Source organism: Cetorhinus maximus, chromosome 10, assembly GCF_964194155.1.
Source record: "Cetorhinus maximus chromosome 10, sCetMax3.hap1.1, whole genome shotgun sequence".
Lineage (NCBI taxonomy): Eukaryota > Metazoa > Chordata > Chondrichthyes > Lamniformes > Cetorhinidae > Cetorhinus > Cetorhinus maximus.
This window is the reverse complement of record NC_135888.1, coordinates 67,026,189-67,048,717: the sequence shown is the minus strand read 5'-3', so window position 1 is coordinate 67,048,717 and position 22,529 is coordinate 67,026,189. Positions and strand designations below refer to the sequence as shown.

Below are 22,529 nucleotides of genomic sequence, written 5' to 3'. Positions count from 1 at the left end.
CACTTAAGTTAAACAAATTTCTGTCTTTTGTTTCTATTATTTGTACAATGTGTTGTTGTCAGGTGAACACCAAATATCGTTTTGTTGTTCATAGGTTTCTGATGTGTAGCTTTGTTTGTGTTACTCTTTGGTGTTGGAAACACACAAGATATATCCCAGTGGGGAAGAAGGATTCTAGGAAGGGGATAAACCAACCATGGTTAACCGAGGAAGTTAAGGAGTGTATCAAATTGAAAGAAAAAACATACAATGTGGCAAAGGTTAGTGGTAAGCCAGAGGATTGGGAAAGTTTTAAAAACCAACAGAAGATGACCAAAAAAATAATGAAGAGGGAGAAAATAAACTTTGAGGGTAAACTAGCAAGTAATATAAAAACAGACAATAAGTACTTCTTTAAATATATGAAATGGAAGAGAGAGGCCAAAATAAACAAAGGTCCTTTGGAGAATGAGGCTGGGGAAATAATAATGAGGAACCAGGAAACAGCAGAGGAGTTGAATTGCATCAGTCTTCACGGTAGAAGACACTAATAGCATTCCAAAAATGCTAAATAATCAAGGGGCAAAAGTGGGGGAGGAAATAAGTACAATAACTATCACTAGAGAAAAATGAGGCTAAAGGCCGATAAGTCGCCTGGGCCTGATGGGTTGTATCCTAGGAAATTAAAGGAAGTAGCTGCAGAGATAGTGGATGTACTGGTAGTAATCTTCCAAGAATCCTTAGATTCTGGAAAGTCCCCAGAGGAATGGAAATCTGCCAATGTAACACCATTATTCAAAAAGAGAGGGAGACAAAAAAAATAGGTAACTAATAGGCCGGTTAGCTTAACAACTGTAATTGGGAAAATGTCAGAGTCTATTATAAAGGATGTAATAACAGAGCATTTAGAAATGCATAATATAATCAAGCAGAGTCAGCATGGCTTCATTAAGGGGAAATCATGCTTGACAGGGTAGATGCTGAGAGGTTGTTTTCCCTTGTGGGAGAATCTAGGACCAGAGGGCATAATCTCAGAGTAAAGGATCACCCATTTAAGGCAGAGATGAGGAGGAATTTCTTCTGAGGGTAGTTAATCTGAAGAATTTTTTCCACAGAGGGCTGTAGAGGCTGGGCCGTTAAGTATGTTCAAGGCTGAGATAGATTTTTAATCAGTAAGGGAATCAAAGGTTATGGGGAAAAGGCAGGAAAGTGGAGTTGAGGATTATCAGATCAGCCATGATCTCATTGAATGGCGGAGCAGACTTGATGGGCCGAAAGGCCCACTTCTCCTACATCTTATGGTCTTACATACTTATTCCAAATTTACAGTAGGTAATTGTTATGATTTATCATGTTGATGTATTTGCATGCTAGTTATGTTTTACAAAATAATTCAATTCCAATTTGATTGAAGCAGATTTTTTTAACCACAGTTATTTTTCTGTCTTGTTGTGTTTTTGATTTTCAGAATTCAGATACAATGTTAGGTTGTTGCTAGATTTAGCATTGATTGGCAGGGTTACCATTTGCTAGTAGCTCTAATAGTAGAATTCAGGAGGCCCACCTTTGCTTGTCATTCAAACTCGATTAGCTTCTGTGGGTAGATCCTAACATTTCTTAGCCTGATTTTGGATGGAAAGCTAGTGGCAGAAAGATGATATCTTGACCAAGATCTCAAAACTCTAGCCTTGACCTTAAAAACACTGATTTCCAAATAACATGGACCAGCTTTGGTCCATTTGGTCCATGGACCTTTATATGGAAATGTAGAGCTGTGCTTTTGAGCACTATCAAAGAAAAATGCAAATAAGAAATCTCTTCACAATACCTGTCATGTGTTTCTCTGCTGAGTTTGAACCCTACCTAACAAGTTTATTTTCATACTTATTTACCACTGGCTCTGCACAGAGACCAAGGAGACCTGTTAGATAACTCGGTGAATAATAAAATAGATAAAAATTAGATTCAGTTAAGAAAATCAGGTCAATTACAAATTCATCTTGATGAGGAAACTTATCTCTCTTGTTCAGGAACAGTTGGGGAAAGTTGGTGTGAACGGAGAGGAAGCAAATGGCTTAAGTGCATACTTTCTAATTTACAGTTTCTTATTTTAAAATGTTAATATATTTCCCCGAGCAATCTTGAAATATAGTATCAATAAAATTCCCATTTTAACATAGTCTTGTGAGCTCGCGTGGTTCTTTGTCTCGTCAGGTATTAATGCTGGCAATGCCTCCAACTGATAAGTGAAAACTGGAAAACCAGAAATGTTACTTTTACCATATTAGGTTTCATCAACTTTTTACCCAAATGTTTACAGAATGCTTTACAGAAATTCAAATTCCTTTTCTGATGGATTCAAAACTATCTGTTGTAAATGTCAGTCGTGAATACTTGTATAGTGATTGCATTGGACTAGAATCTAAAACATTAGAAACATGTTTACTTCCTTGTGTTACCAAAGATACCTGCTTTTTCTGTTATTTTATTTGTGATTATATTGTTAATTTATTAAATGAGCTTTTTTTCAGCTATCCCTCCATTTCTAATGAATACCTTGGAAAGGAAAGCCTTCTTAAAAGTAAGTTTCTTTTTGATATTTATGTTTTGAATTTTTATTATTTCTGTTTATGGAGTCATTCTGATGCTAGTGTAATATCCAACAGTATTCATTTTGTTTCCTGTGTTTAAAAAATATTAATGAAGCTATTCACTCATTTCACTACTGACCTTTTAATCTTAAAATGCATAAAACGTTGTAATGAACTAGAAGAAAAACAAGTACTGTAATGAGTGCCTTTTTATCACTGCTTTACTTGGTAATTTTTTAAAATTCTTAATCATAGGATATGGGCATCACAGGCTCAGCCAGCATTTATTGCCCATCCCCTAATTGCCTTTGAGAAGGTGGTAGGGAGCTGCCGCCTTGAACCGCTGCAGTCCATGGGATATAGGTACACCCACAGTGCTGTTAGGGAGGGAGTTCCAGGATTTTGACCCAATGACGATGAAGGAATGACAATATTGTTCCAAGTCATGATGGCAAGTGGCTTGGAGGGGAACTTCCAGGTGGTGGTGTTCCAATGTGTCTGCTACCCTTGTCCTCCTAGCTGGTAGTGGTCATGGGTTTGGAAGGTGCTGTCTAAGGAGGCTTGGTGAGTTCCTGCAGTGCATCTTGTAGATGGTACACACTGCTGCCACTGGGCGTCAGTGGTGAAGGGAATGAATGTTTGTGGATGTGGTTCCAATTAAGCGGACTGCTTTGACCTGGATGGTGTCAAGCTTCTTGTGTTGTTGGAGCTGCACTCATCCAGGCAAGTGGGGTGTATTCCATCACATTCCTGACTTGCGCCTTGTAGATGGTGGACAGGCTTTGGGGAGTCAGGAGGTGAGTTACTTGCTGCAGGAATTTTAGCCTCTGACCTGCTGTTGTAGCCACAGTATTTATATGGCTAGTCCAGTTCAGTTTCTGGTCAATGTAACCCCTAGCATGTTGATAGTGGGGGATTCAGTGATGATAATGCCATTGAATGTCAAAGGGCGATGGTTATATTCTCTCTTGTTGGAGGTGGTCATTGCCTGGGACTTGTGTGGCGCGAATTTACTTGCCACTTGTCAGCCCAAGCCTGGATAATGTCCAGGTCTTGCTGCATTTGGACATGGACTGCTTCGTTATCTGAGCAGTTGCAAATGGTGCTGAACATTGTGCAATCATCAGCGAACATCCCCAATTCTGACCTTCTGATGGAGGGAAGGTCATTGATGAAGCAGCTAAAGATGCAGGTGCCTAGGACGCTACCCTGAGGAACCCCTGTAGTGATGTCCTGGATCTGAGATGACCCCCAACAACCACAACCATCTTCACTTCAACCAGTGGAGAGTTTTTCCCTGATTCCCATTGGCTCCTGTTTTGCTTGGGCTCCTTGACACTCAGTCAAATGCTGCCTTGATGTCCAGGACAGTAACTCTCACCTCGCCTCTGGAGTTTAGCTCTTTTGTCCATGTTTAAACCAAGGTTGTAATGAGGCTAGGAGCCGAGTGGCCCTGGCAGAACCCAAACTGAATGTCAGTGAGCAGGTTATTGCTAAGCAGGTGCCACTTAATAGCACTTTTGATGACCCCTTCCGTCACTTTACTGATGATAGGGAGTAGACTGATAGGACGGTAATTTACTTGGTTGGAGTTGTCCTGCTTTTTCTCGTGTGCAGGACATACCTGGGCAATTTTCCATGTTGCCAGGTAGATGCCAGTGTTGTAGCTGTACTGGAACAGCTTGTCTAGGGGTGCGGCGAGTCCTGGTGAACGTCTCCAGTATAATTGCTGAAATATTGTCAGGGCCCATAGCCTTTGCAGTATCCAGTGCCTTCAGCCATTTCTTGATATCATGTGGAGTGAATTGAATTGGCTGAAGACTGGGACCTTCAGAAGTGGCCGAGATGGATCATCCACTCGGCACTTCTAGCTGAAGATTGCAAATGCTTCAGCCTTGCCTTTTGCACTGATGTTCTGGGCTTCCCCCATCATTGAGGATAGGGAAATTTGTGAAGCCTCCTCCTCCAGTGAGTTGTATAATTGTCCACCACCATTCATAACTGGATGTGGCAGGACTGCAGAGCTTAGGTCTGATCTGTTGGTTGTGGAATTGCTTAGCTCTGTCTATCACTTGCTGCTTATGCTGTTTGGCATGCAAGTAGTCCTATGTTGTAGCTTCACCAGGATGATACCTCATTCTTGGGTATGTCTGGTGCTGCTCCTGGCATTCCCTCTTGCACTCTTCATTGAATCAGGGTTGATTCTCTGGCTTGGTGGGAATGGTAGAGTTTGGAATATGCCTGGCCGTGAGGTTACAGATTGTGGCTTGAGTATAGTTCTGCTGCTGCTGATGGCCCACAGTGCCTCATGGTTGCCCAGTCTTGAGTTGCTAGATCTGTTCGAAAGCTAACGTTTACCATGGTGGTAGTGCCATGATAACACATGATGGAGGGTATCCTCAATGTGAAGAAGGGACTTCATAATTTATATTCTAAACACTATGGACAAGTGAGGTAAAGCAGTCAAGGGGGCAATTAAATTACTGGGATACAAAAGGCAAAATTTTAACTCACTCAAAACCTATTCATTTACACGGAGTTAAAATCAGACCAAAGTGCTTTGAGACCCTTGGGATTGGTGCCCCTAAATGCCTGCTGCTATGCTATCTAAGATGAAGAGAGCATTAAAAAAAAATTATGGCAGCAGCATGATGGTGATGAGTGTTTGAGTGCGGATATTCATTGTCATGGACTGGATAGATTTAGTTTTGATTTTTGCTCTGTATAGTCCCTGAAATGCATTGTGTGCCATCTTTTTTTGTGAGGGGGTGTGCGTGAAGGCAAAATTATGCCTTTGTGGTGCACATTGCCTATTGATTGATTGATGGTATTACAGAGAGCATTGATGACTATGAACTCCATTCCTTAACCAGCAACTCCATTCCTCACCCTGAAAATTGTCGAAGGATGAACCAGACTGTTCCCAACCATGGTGTCATATTTGATCCTGATTCACACTATACTAAGATCGCCTATTTCCACTTCCCTAATAATACCCAACTCCTCCTCCCTCTGCCTCAGTTCATCTTCTGCTGAAATATTTATCTATGTTTGCCTTTGTTACCTCTAGGTATTAGGTGTAACTATTTCAACGCAGTCTTGGCTGGTCAAATTTTGTTTGATGTTCCTGTGAACATTTTACTATGTTAAAGGCACAATATAAATGCAAGTAATAATTTTTGTAAGTGGCTGTCAAAGAATACATCATTATCACCATTATCATGACAGCAGAGACACAAAGATCCAGTAAATTTGAAAACTGATCATTTCCAAGAAAAAAATTACATTATATTTTTAAAAACATCTGGTTGAAGCAAATAAAACCTTAAGCATACAAGGAGCAATGTTATTTTTCTTTTTGTTTATCTCTCTGCCTACTTTCCAACCATAGGAAATTATCATTCTGCAATTGAGAAAGATTACACTTTACCCTTTCCTTGGGTTACACCTGAGACCTTTTAATTTGCTGCCAGGATTTACTTTAGGCTATACTGCTATGTTCCATTTTCTGCATTCCTTAAAATCACATCAGAGATGCCTCATTTAGTAAATTACACATGCAATAGTTGTATGAATCGGCTGACACTCAGCTGTTAGGGTTCACATATATGATGAGAACTTAAACAAGGTACTGGGAAAAAGTAGGCACCAATGGAATCCTACTTCAAGAAGGAAGTAATAACTTCAGGAGCGGAGAACATCAGCAAGAAAAAGGATTGATTAAACTTTCAGAATCAAGCTGCTCAGGTTGACTACAATGACTATGTTTACAATTATGTTTAACTTACCAATTCTTATAAAAGCTTATAAATGTCATTAATGAATTAATACTTCCTTCATATGAACCTGTATCTCCGATACAAAATGTAGCTAGCTTGTTGATGCCTATTTGGGGTTAGTAAAATACTGTAGCAGTACTGATATTTCTATCTAAATTTACAAAATTGAAGTTATTGATGTTTGCATTCTTATAGCGATTCCCATGGATGAGTGCACCAATTCAAGTGGGCTTGGTGGGAGTCTGGTGAGTAGACATGTTTTGAAATCTCACTACTGGCATATCATTACCTAGAGTAAATATAAATTGGAGGCAGCGCTACTCTAACCTTTCCAGTTATTCGAAGTCTCTTTATAGAATATTTTTATTTTTATAGATTTATCACTGTCATCTCAAAAGTAAAAGACTCTGAACAAAAAGTTTGTCATTAAAGTCATTTTTCATGAATAGCATCATGAGTTTGTGGTATAGAATGAGGGAATGATCCAGCACAGAAGGAGGCCATATGACTTTGGTAGAACTATCCAACTAGTCCCACTCCCCTGTTCTTTCCTTATTGCTCTGTGATTCTTTCCCTTCAAGTATATATCCAATTTCCTTTTAAAAGTCACTATTGAATCTGCCACCCTTTCAGGCAGTGCAATCCAGATTACAATAACTCACATCATAAAAATAATTGGCAGAATTTTGCCATTGGCGAGCAGGTGGGGGGGCCCACTCGCTGACACGTAAAATGACGCAGGATGACGTCAGGTGGTGGAACCCCCGACGTCATCCCGGCCCATTTAAATTTTCAGGAAGGTGGCAGCGCAGCAAAATCAGCTGCGGGCCCGCCGATCTGTCAATGGCCAATTCAGCTCCCCGCCTGCTGGAGATTGGGTCGGGCCCGCCTGCCCGACAGGCAAAAAATTCTGCTCAATGGAACAAGTGGTGTAGCAATGTCACTCACCACTGGCATTGAATCAAATTATGCATCTACATACCACAATCCCCATGGCAAGAATTTCAGTTTGAAGATGGAAGGATTCCCTCCCAGTGTCAGCTTCAGTGAGGCCCAGCAGCAGTGTGTAATGTAGGTGAGAATGCAGGCAGTTGTGGGTCTGTTTTCCACTGCATCCAAAATTTGTATAAGTCAGGCTCCTTCATTCAAACAAAGGATAAAATCAGATTGATTTGCTGTAATTCATTTTACAAGATTACAAATTTAAACATTTTTAAAAAGTGTACTACACCACAGCTAAACGGGCTTCTCATAAAACAGCAGAGAGTATAAAACAGCAGGGGAGTATCTTGCACTGAGTCTGTATTAAAACAGTTATGAAAAAAATATAGGGGAGAAGTTTCTCCCCATCAGGGGGGTTGTGCGGGGGCAGGCGCAGGCACCCCCGATCGACTGGGCACCACCATTTCACATGGCGGGCCAATTAAGGCCCGCCCAGCGTGATGCATGCAAAAGAGCAGAAATCTCCGAGGGAAAGTTTAAACAATCTAATAAAGTGTTGTAAAAATTTTTATGACATATCCCCTCATGTGAAACTGTCACATGAACTGGGGCATGTGCATTAATTTTAATGAAAAGTTTTCTGAAAATTTTAAATCGTTCATGAAACCTCATCCCACCCATGGATGAGGTTCCATGAAAAATGTGAAGGCCGCCTGGGCTCTTCGCCTGTCCACCAACCTTAAGGTTGGACGGGCAGCTCAGCTGATTGCCTTAATTGCTTTTCAACAGGCCTTAAAAGGCCTTTGACAGTTTGGCGGGTGTGCAGCCAAGTCAGCTGCGTGCCCGCCAAACTGAAAATGTAAATGACGCACAGTGACATCGGGACGCATGCCTGACGTCACCCTGCGTCATTTTACGCCTTGACGAGCAGGCCCCGCCCCTGCTCGCCAAGCCAAAGAATCTGCCCACATAAAATCTTACACTCACCTTTACTTACAACATTTTAAAATTAATTAAACAATATTTGTTCAAAAAATTAGTTTCAATATTCAGAGCAAGTATTGTCAACAATACTAATGGAACTGTTATCATGCCTCGATGGTTTGATAAATATTGGGATATTTCAAATCCTTTGGGAGGGAATTATGTGTGAAAAATTGGTTGCGTTCTGTCCATTTTTATTGTTGATACTCTTTCTCATTTCAGCTTAGTATTTGCCACACCACTTTGTTGTGCATTGTTTCCACAAAAAAGGTAAGAAACCAGTTCAAGCATGATATGTCTTTTGATATTTTACATTGCTCGTTTTACTTTTTATCAGCAGAAACAATCCATGTCATCCAGTAGTTTTAAGTCCAGTTCCAAGCCTGCACATAACTCTAGGTGCCAGGCTTACATACCTCTATTCTCTGTTGAATCGGAACTCTTCCACTATTCGTTGTAATAAATGATTGTCCATTTTTAAAATAACAGCTCATCTTTCCAGTGACATATGTGCCACACCAATATCATTTAAAGTCACACTCTTCCAGCGTACCTGGTGAACTGTTGAACTGAATATATGCCAGCAGAAAACTCAAACGTCGGGTCATGAAAATTAATGTTTGTTGTCTTATCGCAGAAGCTACACTGGAATCCCTTAGAATCCCACCGTGTCATCTTTTTCAACATTCTGGTGGAATCATTAATTATCCATCTTAATAAGATGACTAAATCACAGCTGACAAGTATGGAACAAATTGGACAATGGACAGATAAATGGTGTGCTATCTTAAGTGCTACAAAGAACAAGTCATTAACTGTCTAGGGAAAGATTGACCACATCAGCCTTTATTTTGTAAGGGTAGCAAGCTTCTGGTGTTTCAAATGTTCGGATAAGGTATGGTAGGGTAGTGGTTACTTTACCAGATTGGTGATCCAGAGGTACACCATAGCATTTTAAGAAATTGAATTCAATGAATTTGGTCATTTGTGGGCTGGTACCAAAACCAGCAGCCAAGCTGTTGGTTTTTTTTTAATCAATGGGAACCTGCCGAGCATACCAAGTCCAGTCTACCTTTGACTTCTGACTTGCTTGATGTGACTAATTCACAATGCCATTTTGTGAGCCATAATACCTTTGCCTTTTTCATCTTAATAGGTTGTCTTTTTTTCCATATCAATTGCTTCCTGAGTACCTGTCTCCTTTATAAACACCTCAATCAATTTTTCATCAATAGCCTTATAGGGGCAGTACATTGTGTAAAGAAATTTTCCAACACTCACTTTGTTCAAGTTAAACTTTGGGGAGGCGGTGACATAATGATAATATCACTGGACTAGTAATCCAAAGGCCCAGGCTAATGCACAGGGGACGTGGGTTCAAATCCCGCCACGGCAGCTGGTGGAATTTAAATTCAATTAATAAATCTGGAATATAAAGCTAATCTCGGTAATGGTGACCATGACAACTATCACTGATTGTTGTGAAAACCCATCTGGTTCAGTAAAGTCCTTCAGGGAAGGAAACCTGCCATCCTTACCTGATCTGGTCCACATGTGACTCCAGACGCTCAGCAGTGTGGTTGATTCTTAACTGCCCTCTGAAATGGCCCAGCAAGTGATTCAGTTCAAGGGCGATTAGGGATGGGCAACAAATGCTGACTTTGCCAGTGGAAAACAAACTGACTTAGCTCATATTCCTACATTACAATAATGATACTTCATTGGCTGTAAAGCTTTTTGGGACAGTCTGAGGTTGTGAAAAAGTGCTATATAAATGCAAATCTATCTTTCTTTGTATTCTAAGATGATGTTCCTTTGTTCTAGATTACCCCCTGGAGGAAAGAATCATTCCCTATTTTATCCTGTACTTTACTGCATTATTTTATGCATCTCTATCAGATCACTCTTAACCTCCTCATCTCCAGGGAGTATATTCCAAGTATATCTACTCTGTCATTATAGTTCAGTTCCTTCATGCCATAAATCATCTGGTGAATCCAAGGCCAGTTTTAAGGTGGGCTGCCCAAAACTGAATACAGTAGTGCGTATAAGGTCTGTCAAGTGTTTCAGTAGACTTTTTTGTTTTTATATCTCTGCCACTGAAGCATCCTCGACCTTTTTTGATTGCCTTTTGCACTTGCAAGATAGTTTGTAATGGAGTAGGGACAAGTAAGTCCCTTTATCCATCTACCTATTGATTACCCATTTAGATTGTGTCCCCTTTTCCCATTCTTGTATCCAAAGCGTACTACCTGAAACACTAAACTGCTTTTGTCATTGTTCCACCCGCTTGTTTAATTTATGTTGTTTACCTGCCTCCAAGATGATTATCATCTGCAAAGCTGGATATCCTCCCCTCTGTTCCTATATTTATATATAGTGTGAACAGCTAGCAGCCCATCACCAATTACTGAGGCACCATCTGGCTGGCCCCTCAAAGTCTACACCATCTGCAATGTTCAAGTCAGGTGTGTAATGGAATGATCACCATACTCCTGGATAGGTGCAACCGCAATATTTAAGCATACTGTACAGGACAGAACCATTTGTTTGATCGGCACCCCTGCCAATAAATGAATCTTCACCTCTTCCATCATGGGTGCACTGTAGCAGTAGTATGTAGGTTTACAAAATGCACCACAGCGACTTAGTTTTCATTTAGGATGTAAACATATAACCAAACCATAGTATAGAATCATTATATAAACTTGAATAAAAATTATGTACCTAGATTTCCATCTACATTTGCACAGCTCGAGAGATACTATATGCCTGAACTGTCTTGAGATGCCTTTTGTTTAATTTCTTACAGTTCTATGTCTGTGAACCATCTTGAGCATGATATTCAAGCCAAAGTTCGAGAGACCAGTCCTGGAGTGGAATATGTTTACTTCAACAAAGGATTATGAAAACATAAAATAACTGAAGATAAACACCAAGCAATCCAATTTGTAGTGAGTGCAGTGTGCCAAAATTTAAGAATGGTTTTTCTTTGTCTTAACCCATTTGTACTTTTTTCAAAAAGCTTATTTAATGACTTAAAAATACTAATCTAAATTAATTCTAATTGATATTAGTTTCAGATGTTGCAGTAAGAATGGCAACAGTTTATAGGCTCTGCATTTATGTAGTCTGTTTCTAAAATAACTTATACCATTTACTAATGTGAACCTTGTCAGTTAACTGACACAGCACAAAACATTACTATGAATCAAATGTGTGTTAACTACATTCCATCTTGTTAATGTTTTTCATACTGTGTTTATAATTATTTGCTAATTAGAATAGAACAGAAAATAAATTTTGTGACTGTGTTTAGTATCATGTAAACATAATTGTATTAGAGAATTAGCTTAAACATTTCAACTCAAATTATATACCAGGGTAGTGAGTGAAAGCATCAGAAGGTAATTCTCCATTAGATAAATTGTATGTCTTGTGGACTTTGGCAATTGAATAATGTTTAGACTCCAGATTGAGAAAAAAGGTCAGCATATCTAGGTACTTGAGCTATTAAATACTTGAAATAATGCAGTATTGATAACTGTGATCAGAAGATAATGGTTTTAAAATTTATAATCTCAATGACAATTGTGCAATAAAACTTGTGTTTCTCTATAAGCACATTCTTTAAAATAATTTGCATTCTTAGAAATCTAATGCCTTTGGGACTTTTAAAATTAAGTCATGAATATAGGAATACAATACAGTTTTAATAGGAAAGTGTTGGTATATTGTCTTGCAAGTGTTTCAATCAATGGAAGTGTATTATTTTGATGAAACTGGAAAATAAAATCTAAATAAAGTCAAACTTCAAGAAAAGGTAGTTTTTTTATTTTGGATATTCTAATAATTGTCTAAATATAACTTAGCTCAAAGGATAATAGGTCTTTTATCTTTTTACAAAGAAGGATGTGTTGTCATTGAAGACATGTGTAACACAGTGTACACCATTTATTTTCCATGAAATTAAATTACTACAGTTGTCTGTGTCAAAACCTGTTTGTGCTTGGAAGTGAATTCAATACTGTTAAGTAACCAGTGTGCTCCGCTATGTTGCCCATCTATGTTGGTTCCACAGCAGCCATCCATTTGCTCCAGTAATAGTAAATTTTATGTGGAGCAAACATGCTCCATGATAGTCACTGGAATTAGTATTTGTTCCCTAAGACCAATGCTAATCAAAAAGTGTACAGCAAATTATAATCTTCATTGGTTGGTGAGAAGGCAAAAACAATGGGGTTGAAATTCATCTTGAGTGGTGGTGTAAAACAGGTGATGGCCAATAAACTGCTTGTTTTACACTGCCTGTTTTTTTTCCATTGAAGACTTTTAACAAAAGGTTGACCGTGTACTTATACTCTATCTCTCATTGGAAATATTTAGCTACTTAGTTTGATGAATACATCTTAAATTTGCTGAGGCAAAGCAGTGTCGGCGATGTCTAGTAAAACTAGTAAAGAGGTAAGAACCTTTAATATAGCTCTATCCCATTTGTTATTATCAGGATTTTAGTATTATACAATGTTGATGCCTGGGCAGTAATGTAATATAGGAGTCCTGTGTGACAAATAACATGGAAATTCCATCTTTTCTTCCTGGACTCAGTAGAGTCCAAAGACATCATTGCAGAAATGCCCTAAGAATTGCCTGAAATTACCTCAGCTCATTTGCCACTGAAACCCTCATCCGTGCCTTTGTCATCTCCGGACTCAATGACTCCATTGCTGTTCTGGCCTGTTTCCTATCACCCATCCTCCATAAGTTTTAGTTCATCAAAAACTTAGTGGCATCTGTCCTATCCCACACCAAGGGCAGAATTTTCCCTCCATTGGGGGGGAAGTTTAGGAGCAGGCACGTGGAGGCGTGCCTCCGATCAGCACCCCCGATCGGGGATGCGCTGCCATTTTACGTGGGCAGGCCAATTAAGGCCTGCCCAGCGTGATGTCCGCAAGAAAGCGCTATGCGCTCCCTGTACAGGTGGGATTCCCTAAACCAAGAGTGCGCTCTTTCATGCATGCGCGCAAAAGAGCGCACTCATCTCCCTGAGGCTAAGTGCTGCCTCAAGAAGATTGGCGTCAAATTTAAAAATGTTAACGATAGAAAAAAAGAATCCCCCCCCCCTAGGGACATGTTCATCACTTTCATTAACACTTTTATTAAAAATTTAAAAACTTACATGAAACCTCATCCCACCCGTGGATGAGGTTTCATGCTTTTTCTAATTCACGCCAGGGCTCCTGGCCTGCCCGCCAACCTTAAGGTTGGACGGGCAGGCCCAGTAATGACTTTGTCAATGGCCTCAATTGGCCATTGACAGGTCGGCAGGTGCACAGTTGATTCTGCTGAGCCCCTGCCCACCTGAAAATTGAAATGAGGCGGGGTGAAATTGGGAGTTCCACCCGACGTCATCCCGCGTCATTTTACGCGTAGGCGAGGGGGCCCTGCACCACCCCCCTCCACTCGCCGACTGGGAAATCCTGGCCCAAGCTGCACTCTATCATCTTACCGTCCCTGCTGACACACATTGGCTTCCAGCCCTCAAAACTTTAAATTTAAAATTGTCATCATCGTGTTTATATACTCTCATGGCCTTGCCTCTCTTGATCCCTGTAACCATCTCCTACCCAGCAATCCATATACTTAACATTTCTCTGACTCCAATGTCATGTACGTTTCTCCTCCTTCCTTCTCTCTCCATGTCCTCCACTACCCCCCACCCCTGCCAATTGAGAATGGCAACAATCATTATCTATTAGTGTATGTTCATTGGTTTCCTATAGTTTGCAATATTGACATTTATACATAAACAGTTCAACTATTGTTTTAATTAATCAACTTGAATTGCATATTTTTTTAAAGTCAGCATACAATCTCCACAAGTTATCCCAAAATGTTCAAAAGCACAGATTTAAAACTTAAGAATGTGGAAGGGTTGGGCCAAGTTAGACATTGGTCTGTCCCTCTGGAACCCAGGTTCAAATCTAGTCCTAAACTGACAGAATGAAAGCATTCTCAATTGGCTATGAGGATCCTGTGGTGAGCCTGGGCAGCCTGTAATGAAATTTCTAATGATCAAGGGACTACGACACAAACTGTTCCTAAGTTGCCGCTGAACTAATGATTTAAATCAAATTGGATGGCTGATGTTGGAAATTTTTTTAATGTTCTGAGTCTTGGGTAGAGAAGAAGCAGCTCTACTATGCAATATCTAACCTGATACTAACACTGCCTAAAGTAACCAAAGCAAACATTCCTCTCCTTGATAAACACAAAATTCATTAAAAAGAATGATCTGAACTGCTCACATTTACTTTGAGTGGGTGTGATATTTACTGCTTAATTTTGCCTAGCATCTGCTAGGTATGGTCGTTTTTCTGATCGTGACCATTTCACCCGAAATAATCCATCTGTGTGGGCAAGATAGGATATTCAGGTGTCCTGGTGATTGCTCTTACTGTCATGTAGAATTTCAAAGAGCCCTTTATTGTTAGAAGAGACTTTCCGGTCAAAAACAACTCTATGGACTGTACAACTTCCTGTTAGACCAGCGCAGAAGATGAAAGCACCACATCTAAATTACATGCAAGGATTTTTGGATTCCAAATATTTCTGAATGGATTTTAATATACTGCTTATGTTGAAGACAATCTCCAAAGGTGGTGATTCCTCTAATTTTCTGTTGCCATATCTCTAAGTTGAGCCTTGTTTACATTTTTCAACATGATAGCATCATTTTCTAAAGAATTAATGAATTGAAGAGAAACAATGTACATATATATGTAAATTTATTTTTGAGAGTATTCATTCCTCATTGAATGAATTCAACAATATTTGCAAAATGGCTTTTTGAGCTTCTGACATTCAGCTGAAATCAAGTCATTGCACAGTTTCCTTCTCTTAACTCGTTCTTCATTCAAAACAAATTTTCTATTTCATTTTTTAAAGTTTGCAATTTTGTACCTTCACGCACCAAAATATTGATTCCTTGCTGAGATACAGTACCTGGCGAATATAGCCACGCAAGCCTTGTCTGTAAGTATAAGATATTTAACTGTAGTAACATCAAAAATGAGGTCAGGTTTGTGCTTTTCCAAAATCAGTATTGATCCTCACTTTTAATTCATTTTGGGGATATGAAATAAAGTATTGTCAAAAGCATCTTAATGTGTATGTAATTTTGATTGCACACAAAGATAATACACTTCTAACCTAGATGGCCTAGAACAAATTTGATTTATTACGTATCTCAACATATGGTAAAAAGCTGTCCTGACATTGAGACATTGCTAATTCATAATAATAATGGTTTCAGGATTTTATGAACATGGCCCTTCATGCCTGCTCCACCTTTCAGTAAGTTCATTGGTGATCCAATTTTAACCTCAGCTTCACAATCCTGTCTACCCCCGATAACTTTTCACCCCCTTGCTTATCAAGAATCTATCTACTTCTGCCTTCAAAGACTCTGCCTCACCCATCTTTTGAGGAAGAGAATTCCAAAGTGTTTCAACCCTCTGAAAGAAAAACTTTTTCCTCATCTCTGTCCGAAATGGGTGACCTCTTATTTTGAAACAGTGGCCCCTAGTTCTAGATTTTCCCACGAGGGGAAACATCCTTTCCACATCCACCCTGTCAAGTCGTCTCACAGTCTTATATGTTTCAATCAAGTCGCCTCTTACTTTTCTAAATTCCAGCAGATACAAGCTTAGCCCGTCCAGCCTTTCCTCATTAATACCTGGAATGGGCAGGTTGTATTTATCTAGTAAACCTTTTCTGAATTGCTTCCAATGCATTTGCATTTTTCCATAAATAAGGAGACCAATACTGTACACTGTACTCCAGATGTCGCCTCACCAATGCCCTGTATAACTGAAACATAACCTCCCTACTCTTGTATTCAATTCCCCTTGTAATAAATGATAACATTCTATTAGCTTTGCTAATTACTTGCTGCACCTGCATATTAACCTTTTGTGATTCATGTACCAGTACACCCAGATCCCTCTGCATCTCAGAGCTCTGCAATCTCTCACCATTTAGATAATATGCTCCTTTTTTTTTAATCATGCTGCCAAAATGGACAACCTCGCATTTTCCCACATTATACTCCATTTGCCAGATCTTTGCCCACTCTCCTAACCTATCTATATTCTTTTGTAGCCTCCTTATGTCCTCTTCACAACTCACTTTCCTACCTATCTTTGTGTCGTCAACAAATTTAGCAACCATAACATCGGTACCTTCAAATCATTTATATAAATTGTTTCAGAATTTTCAGAACAGCAGTATACACTAATGAAAAGCAACTATTCCAATACATTCCAGAAAGGTTTGACCCTATAACTAGGTCCTCAGGTCACTGCTGCTTGAAGCTGGAAATCAGAAGCATTTCAATGGAAACAAGTATCTGTTTTATACCGATGAAAAACAGCAAAAAAAAATTTGCTTCTCCAGCAAAATCATGATTTATGCATTGCAGCTGCAATAGATTGAGATCTGGTCATGATAGAAAGCGATATTCTTCGGTGAATTAATTTTCAGATTGTGCCTGTCTTAGGTTACTAACTTTTTGTATTCTAGTTAACAAAAAATTACATCCACTGTACCAGCTTAATCTGAAAGTAGCTTTGGAAAATTCAGCTCAGAATTAGAGTAACTCATAATACTCTTGTCTTTTATCCATCCTCGTAATACAAGATAACTAAAAAATAATGTTTTCTGATTTTCATGAGATTTGCATAAGCATGTTATATAATCTAATTACACAAGCTAGTACCTCAAGAATATCCAGTGTCACGTAAACACATGGCTACAAAACTTTGAAATGCTGATAAATGTGCTGTATTACATTATGGTTCATTATTATAGTTAACCAGATTGTTTTTGAATGTTATGGCATTGAGATCAGAACTGATACTTTGGAAAAACTGTCTTGCATAGCTTTTGGAGTAAAACAATGGTTTAAAAATATAATTCCTAAATGATACTCAAAGGAGCTACACTCTGTACCAAACAGTGAAAAGGTTTTTGTATCTTTTGTGATGTGGTATATTGGAACCATCATCGAAATATTAGCTAATTATTTTATCCCATAAATTAGATCATCAAGCTAGTTTAATGACAAAATTATAACTAAGTAAATCAAAACTGTCAAAATTCAGTTCTTATATAAATAGATGTAAGTTAAAATTAAGACTTCCTGATCCAATACTAATATGCTTGGCCTTGGCTCACTACTTTCCCTTTTGACTTTGGTTTCAGATGTAGACATTTTAAGAACATTTTCTAAGGGAATTAAATCCTTGTCATGTTGCTACAGTAAAAATCAGATTCTTATTTTCAAGCCAATCCAGGAAGCTCCATTTCCACGTAGTTGTTCCCTGTGTGCCATAATTTAGATTGGAAAATATCAAAGGGATGTCCTTGCACTACCAGTACTGCAAAACAAATCAGATAAATTTGAAGGTGGAAATTTCCTTCCATTTGGTAAAGTTTTATGAAATCATAATGTCACAGTAAACAGCTCTTTATTCAGTTGGCCAGACTGAGGAAGAATGAATGCTCATAAGATTTCAGGCCTTCATGACAAACAACAATTTATATAGCTTGATTATTTGAAAAACAAGTAATCCTCAAACAGGTCAGGTTCTCCATTATCATCAGCTTAGAATGACGTTAGTAGAAAGCAAAGCACTCTAACAAGAGCATTCTTCTGTTTAGTTTCATGTATCTTTCATTGCCTTTTTGCATTGTTGCAAAGCTCGGAAAGGCAGATCCCCATGAGTGGTCAAAAGCAGGCAAGACCTGTTACTCGGCACCAGTTTGATGTTTAATGGTTGAGAACATTGAAAGATGATGCATTAGAATCATTTAAAGTTAATAGTACAGTAGACCAGTAGTTCCGTAGTCGTTGTTTAAAGAGCTTGACTATTTAGGTTAGCATTTGTACCACTGGATTTAGTGACTGACATACCAGTGTAAGAATGTCTATAAGGTGATTTCTGATGGGCCCAGCAAACAACTGGTCAAATATTCAGCAAGTGCATCATCAAAAGCAAGATTAAAATGTGGGACTAACAGTCCCCTTTGGACTTTATAATAGGTGCACCTTGTTTATGAGAGAGATTGGCTATTTTACCTGCACCCAAAATTCACACTCCTCGAATTTGCACAATCGCGAATCTGGTCTCATTACAGTTGAGACACAGTCAGCACTTAGGAAACAAAATAGCTATTTTTCCAAGCTAATGCTCACTCTCAGGGGAAAAAAATTCACTCTTGCTTAAAAATGAGATACAAATCTGAATGCTTGAATTTAATGACCATTTATTTGCACTTTCCAAAGTAATCACTAGATGGGGCACTTTGCAGGCCTAATACAATGAAGTGGGCAGAGAGGAGTGCATCTTGTTGGCTGATACTACAAAGGCACTCATGTTGAATTAATCAAAACTTGTCTCAAGGTAGATATTGGTTATTTTAACATGTATTCATTTATTTTGCCAGGGTAGATAATGATTAACTTTATTTTTTCAACCATATATTTAAAAATGCATTTATTAGACCTTCCTGATTTTTGTCAACCTTTATTTCACAATGGTTAAGGAGATACACTACTGGTCTCGTCAGTCACCGAGGCCCAAGATGCAACATGGTCCTCATCATACCATTATCAGCTCATTTGTGGCACCATTTGAAGGACAAGATTTTTGTGCAGACATATCGTTTTCATATATGTGTGTCCAGAGAGAAGCCTAACTAATCAGCTACTCCGCAAGATGCACTGCTCCATTAAGATCTGGCCCAAAGTTTCCACTATTAGGTGTGTGGTTTGCTATGGAATGTAGATCTCATTTCATGGCTGTTACTAAAGGTAATATATGGCTTAGGCATAGAAATGTACAGCACAGAAGGAAGCTGGGGACCTCAGGAGGAGGCCAAGATGGATCGTCCACTCAGCACTTCTGGCTGAAGGTGGTTGCAAATTCTTCTGTCATGTTTTTTGCACTGATGTGTTGGGCTCCCCGATCATTGAGGATGGGGATATTTGTGGAGCCTTCTCCTCCAGTGAGCTGTTTAATTGTCCACCACCATTCACGACTGGATGTGGCAGGACTTCAGAGCTTAGATCTGATCAGTTGGTTAGATCATACGCTCAGGATAAGGGGTTAGCCATTTTGGACTGAGGTGAATAGCATAGATGCATTTAAGTAGAAGCAAATAAACACACAATGGCAAAAATGATTAGAAGAGTATTGTTGACAGGGTCATGTGAAGGGTGGGAGGGGACTGATGTGGAGCATAAACACACAGCATAGACCTGTTAGGGTAAATGGCCTGTTTTTGCACTGTATGTACTTTGTAGTGTGGTAATGGAATATGCAAGTGCTTGGATTAAACAGCAGTAAGGAAGCAAAGTTCAAATCTTGCAATCAGCATGTGTGGGAACATATGAAAAATAAAACTAATTATCTGAACTCTGTATAATCAATCCTATTTACCTAAGGAAGACTGATATGACAAAGGCTAAATACGATGGATGCTGGATATCTGGGAGGAAAATAGAAAATGTTGAAAATACATAGCAGGTCTGGCAGCACCTGTGGAGAGAGAAATAGAATTAATGGCTGGAATCTTCTCACCTTAGTTCCTACTGGAACAGCGGAGCTATTTTTGGGTCTGGAATGATACTCTGAACAGTGTCCCTGTCTGTTGTTGTCCCTACTCCCGCTTCCCCGGGACAAACCCAAATGTCAGCCCACCTCTGGGCTCCCCAACCAATTAGGAAGGATGGACGGGGCAATACACCCATTCTTTCAAAGAGACAATTTCTAATTATAGGGACCACACCATGCTTCAGAAAACTTCATGAGCACAGAAACTGAGAGGAAACTTGGGGAAAGGGGCCTAGGTTTCTCATTCTTATTTGGAGTCTTGCTATAGGATCTGAGGGATTGCAGTGTGGTGAGCTCTCCTAAGGATGAGCGAGGACAACTTCTCCAACCAAGCAGGCGATTGGCAGAAGAAGCAACAGCACCGTGAGGACAAGTATTTTTGTGTACTGAACGGTTGGAATCTGGAATGGAGTGCAGAGGAGGCAGATTCAATTGTGACTTTCAAACAGGAATGGGATAAAAAGGGCTATGTGAAAAGGACAGGAGATTGGGACTGGATCTTGCAGCAGGGTTGCTCTTGAAGAGGGCTGGCAAGGACATGACTGGCCGAAAGACCTGCTTCTGCGCTGCAACCATTCTATTATTCTATGACCTTTTGTCAGAGCATCATCTGAGAAATGTTGGATATTGTTATGTAAGCCTTACTTGAGGGAAAGATATTCTTTTCATGAAATGTGGCTGCGTTATCCTTCGGTGCAAAAACTTACAGAGAATATGGTTTTAGCAATACTAAACAATTAGATATTTTACCAAAAGTTTATTTCTATGTAGTATAATTCAATGTCAATATAACCAGTAAAATGTCTTCCACCGAATACAGCATACATATTGTACAATGCTTCATTGTTTTAGAAATGAATGAGACATTTTCAGAGATGCTTGGCTCCGAAATCTGCAAAGATTGGGGATTTGGACGCTGCAGCCTGTCTGTGTCGCTCCCACTGACCCGGCTCAGCTTGTCGGCTCTGAGCCGCCCAGCAGCACAAAGCGCTACCGCCCCTCACGCGCCTCGCCCTCTGGAATGTTGACGGGCAGGGGGGAGGGGGTGGATTGGCTGCCGGAGCTCGGCCCCCATTGGCCGAGGAGCGGAGGGCATTGTGACGTGCTGCGCCGGACGATTCCCCCGCCGCGTTCCACAATCACCGGATCCGCGCGCCGCAAACGGACAGCAGCCGGAGCGAGAGAGACAGACAGACAGAGGGTGAGCCAGGGCCAGGGGCAACAATCAGCCGGCCAGCGGCCCGGCTTCGAGTCAGGCCAGCCGGCGGAGTCTGGACCGCGCTGGGCTGGGCCGGGCCAGGCCAGGCCGGGACGGCTAACGGTCTCAGGGGCCGGGAAGGTGGGGCCTCCATCCCGACTGGGCCCCGGCTCGCGACGGCAGGGGCGGGGCCGGTCTCGGGGTGGTGTGGGGGGTGGTGGGGTGGTTGAAGCCGCCGCCCGGCTGGGAGTCCCGCCCTTCCCCGGTGTTGGGGGAGAGTTCGAGGCGGCGCCGGAGGCTGCTCACTCACTGCGATGACAGGCAACTTCACCCCCGCCCCTTCTCAACAACAAGAACTTTCAATCAGTTCCCGAGACAACTCCGTGCGGCATGTGAGAGAGCGGGGGCTTTGTCCAGTCACCAAATCCCGATCCTCCCCCCGCCCCCGGCGCATTCCCCCCTCCTGCTCCCACAAAGATCCCCCTCCCCCAGACCCCCCTTCCTCCCCCAGACCCCCCTTCCTCCCCCAGACCCCCCTTCCTCCCCCAGACCCCCCTTCCTCCCCCAGACCCCCCTTCCTCCCCCAGACCCCCCTTCCTCCCCCAGACCCCCCTTCCCGCTCTCCCAGGCGCCCACCCCACCCCCCCCCCCGTGCCTCTCCACCCGCGCCCCCCCCAACCCCGTTCCCCCAGATACCCCACCCTGCTCCTCTCCGCCGCCCTGCTCCCCCAGGCACGCCTCCCCCCAGACCACCCTTCCGCTCCTTCCCCACAAGCACATCCCCCCCTTCCTGCTCCCCCAGACATTTCCCGCTCCCCCAGACATATGCCCCCTTCCCGCTCCCCCAGACATATGCCCCCTTCCCGCTCCCCCAGACATATGCCCCCTTCCCGCTCCCCCAGACATATGCCCCCTTCCCGCTCCCCCAGACATATCCCCCCCTTCCCGCTTTCCCAGGCATCCCCCCTCCCCAGGCATCCCCCCCCAGTGCATCTCCCCCCAGGCACACTTCCCTCTCCGCCCACCTTAGCTTCCTTCGGTGTTCCTAGGCCTTCGTCTCCCCTGCTCCCCGGTCATCCCTGTCTACCTCCCTCCACCTTGGCATCCCTCAGTGTTCCCTGTTCTCCGTCCCCTCACCCCTAAACCCCTCCGTGCTCCCGTCCACCCCGAGCCTCTTTGGCGGTTCCGCCAACCTGACTCACCTCTCCCAGACCCCACCCAGCTCCTTGGCGGCCCCAGCCCCCCCGACACTGTTCCCCCATCCCCCCCCACCCGTCCCCTTGGGGGCGCCCATTCTCCCCCAGCCCCTCGGTGGGGCCAGTTCTCATCCACCCCACCCCCCAATGGCCCACAGGCCCCCTTGGTTGCCTCCTGTATG

The 22,529-nt window shown here is 41.5% G+C and overlaps 2 protein-coding genes across 4 annotated transcripts in view; both read left to right on the top strand.

The window, feature by feature from the left end:
- Positions 1-12,097, top strand: part of LOC144685748 (sideroflexin-1) — a 78,011-nt gene extending 65,914 nt beyond the window's left edge. For both annotated transcript variants that reach the window (XM_078550586.1, XM_078550587.1), the window contains exons 8-11: positions 2,511-2,560; positions 6,545-6,594; positions 8,498-8,545; positions 11,088-12,097. In XM_078550586.1, coding sequence (XP_078406712.1) covers positions 2,511-2,560; positions 6,545-6,594; positions 8,498-8,545; positions 11,088-11,184 — 245 coding nt within the window. In that variant the 3' untranslated portion in view covers positions 11,185-12,097. The remainder of the gene's footprint in view (positions 1-2,510; positions 2,561-6,544; positions 6,595-8,497; positions 8,546-11,087) is intronic.
- Positions 12,098-21,001: 8,904 nt separating this feature from the next.
- Positions 21,002-22,529, top strand: part of LOC144685743 (uncharacterized) — a 60,187-nt gene continuing 58,659 nt past the window's right edge. For both annotated transcript variants that reach the window (XM_078550572.1, XM_078550573.1), the window contains exon 1: positions 21,002-21,154. The gene's annotated coding sequence lies outside the window, so the exon portion shown is untranslated. The remainder of the gene's footprint in view (positions 21,155-22,529) is intronic.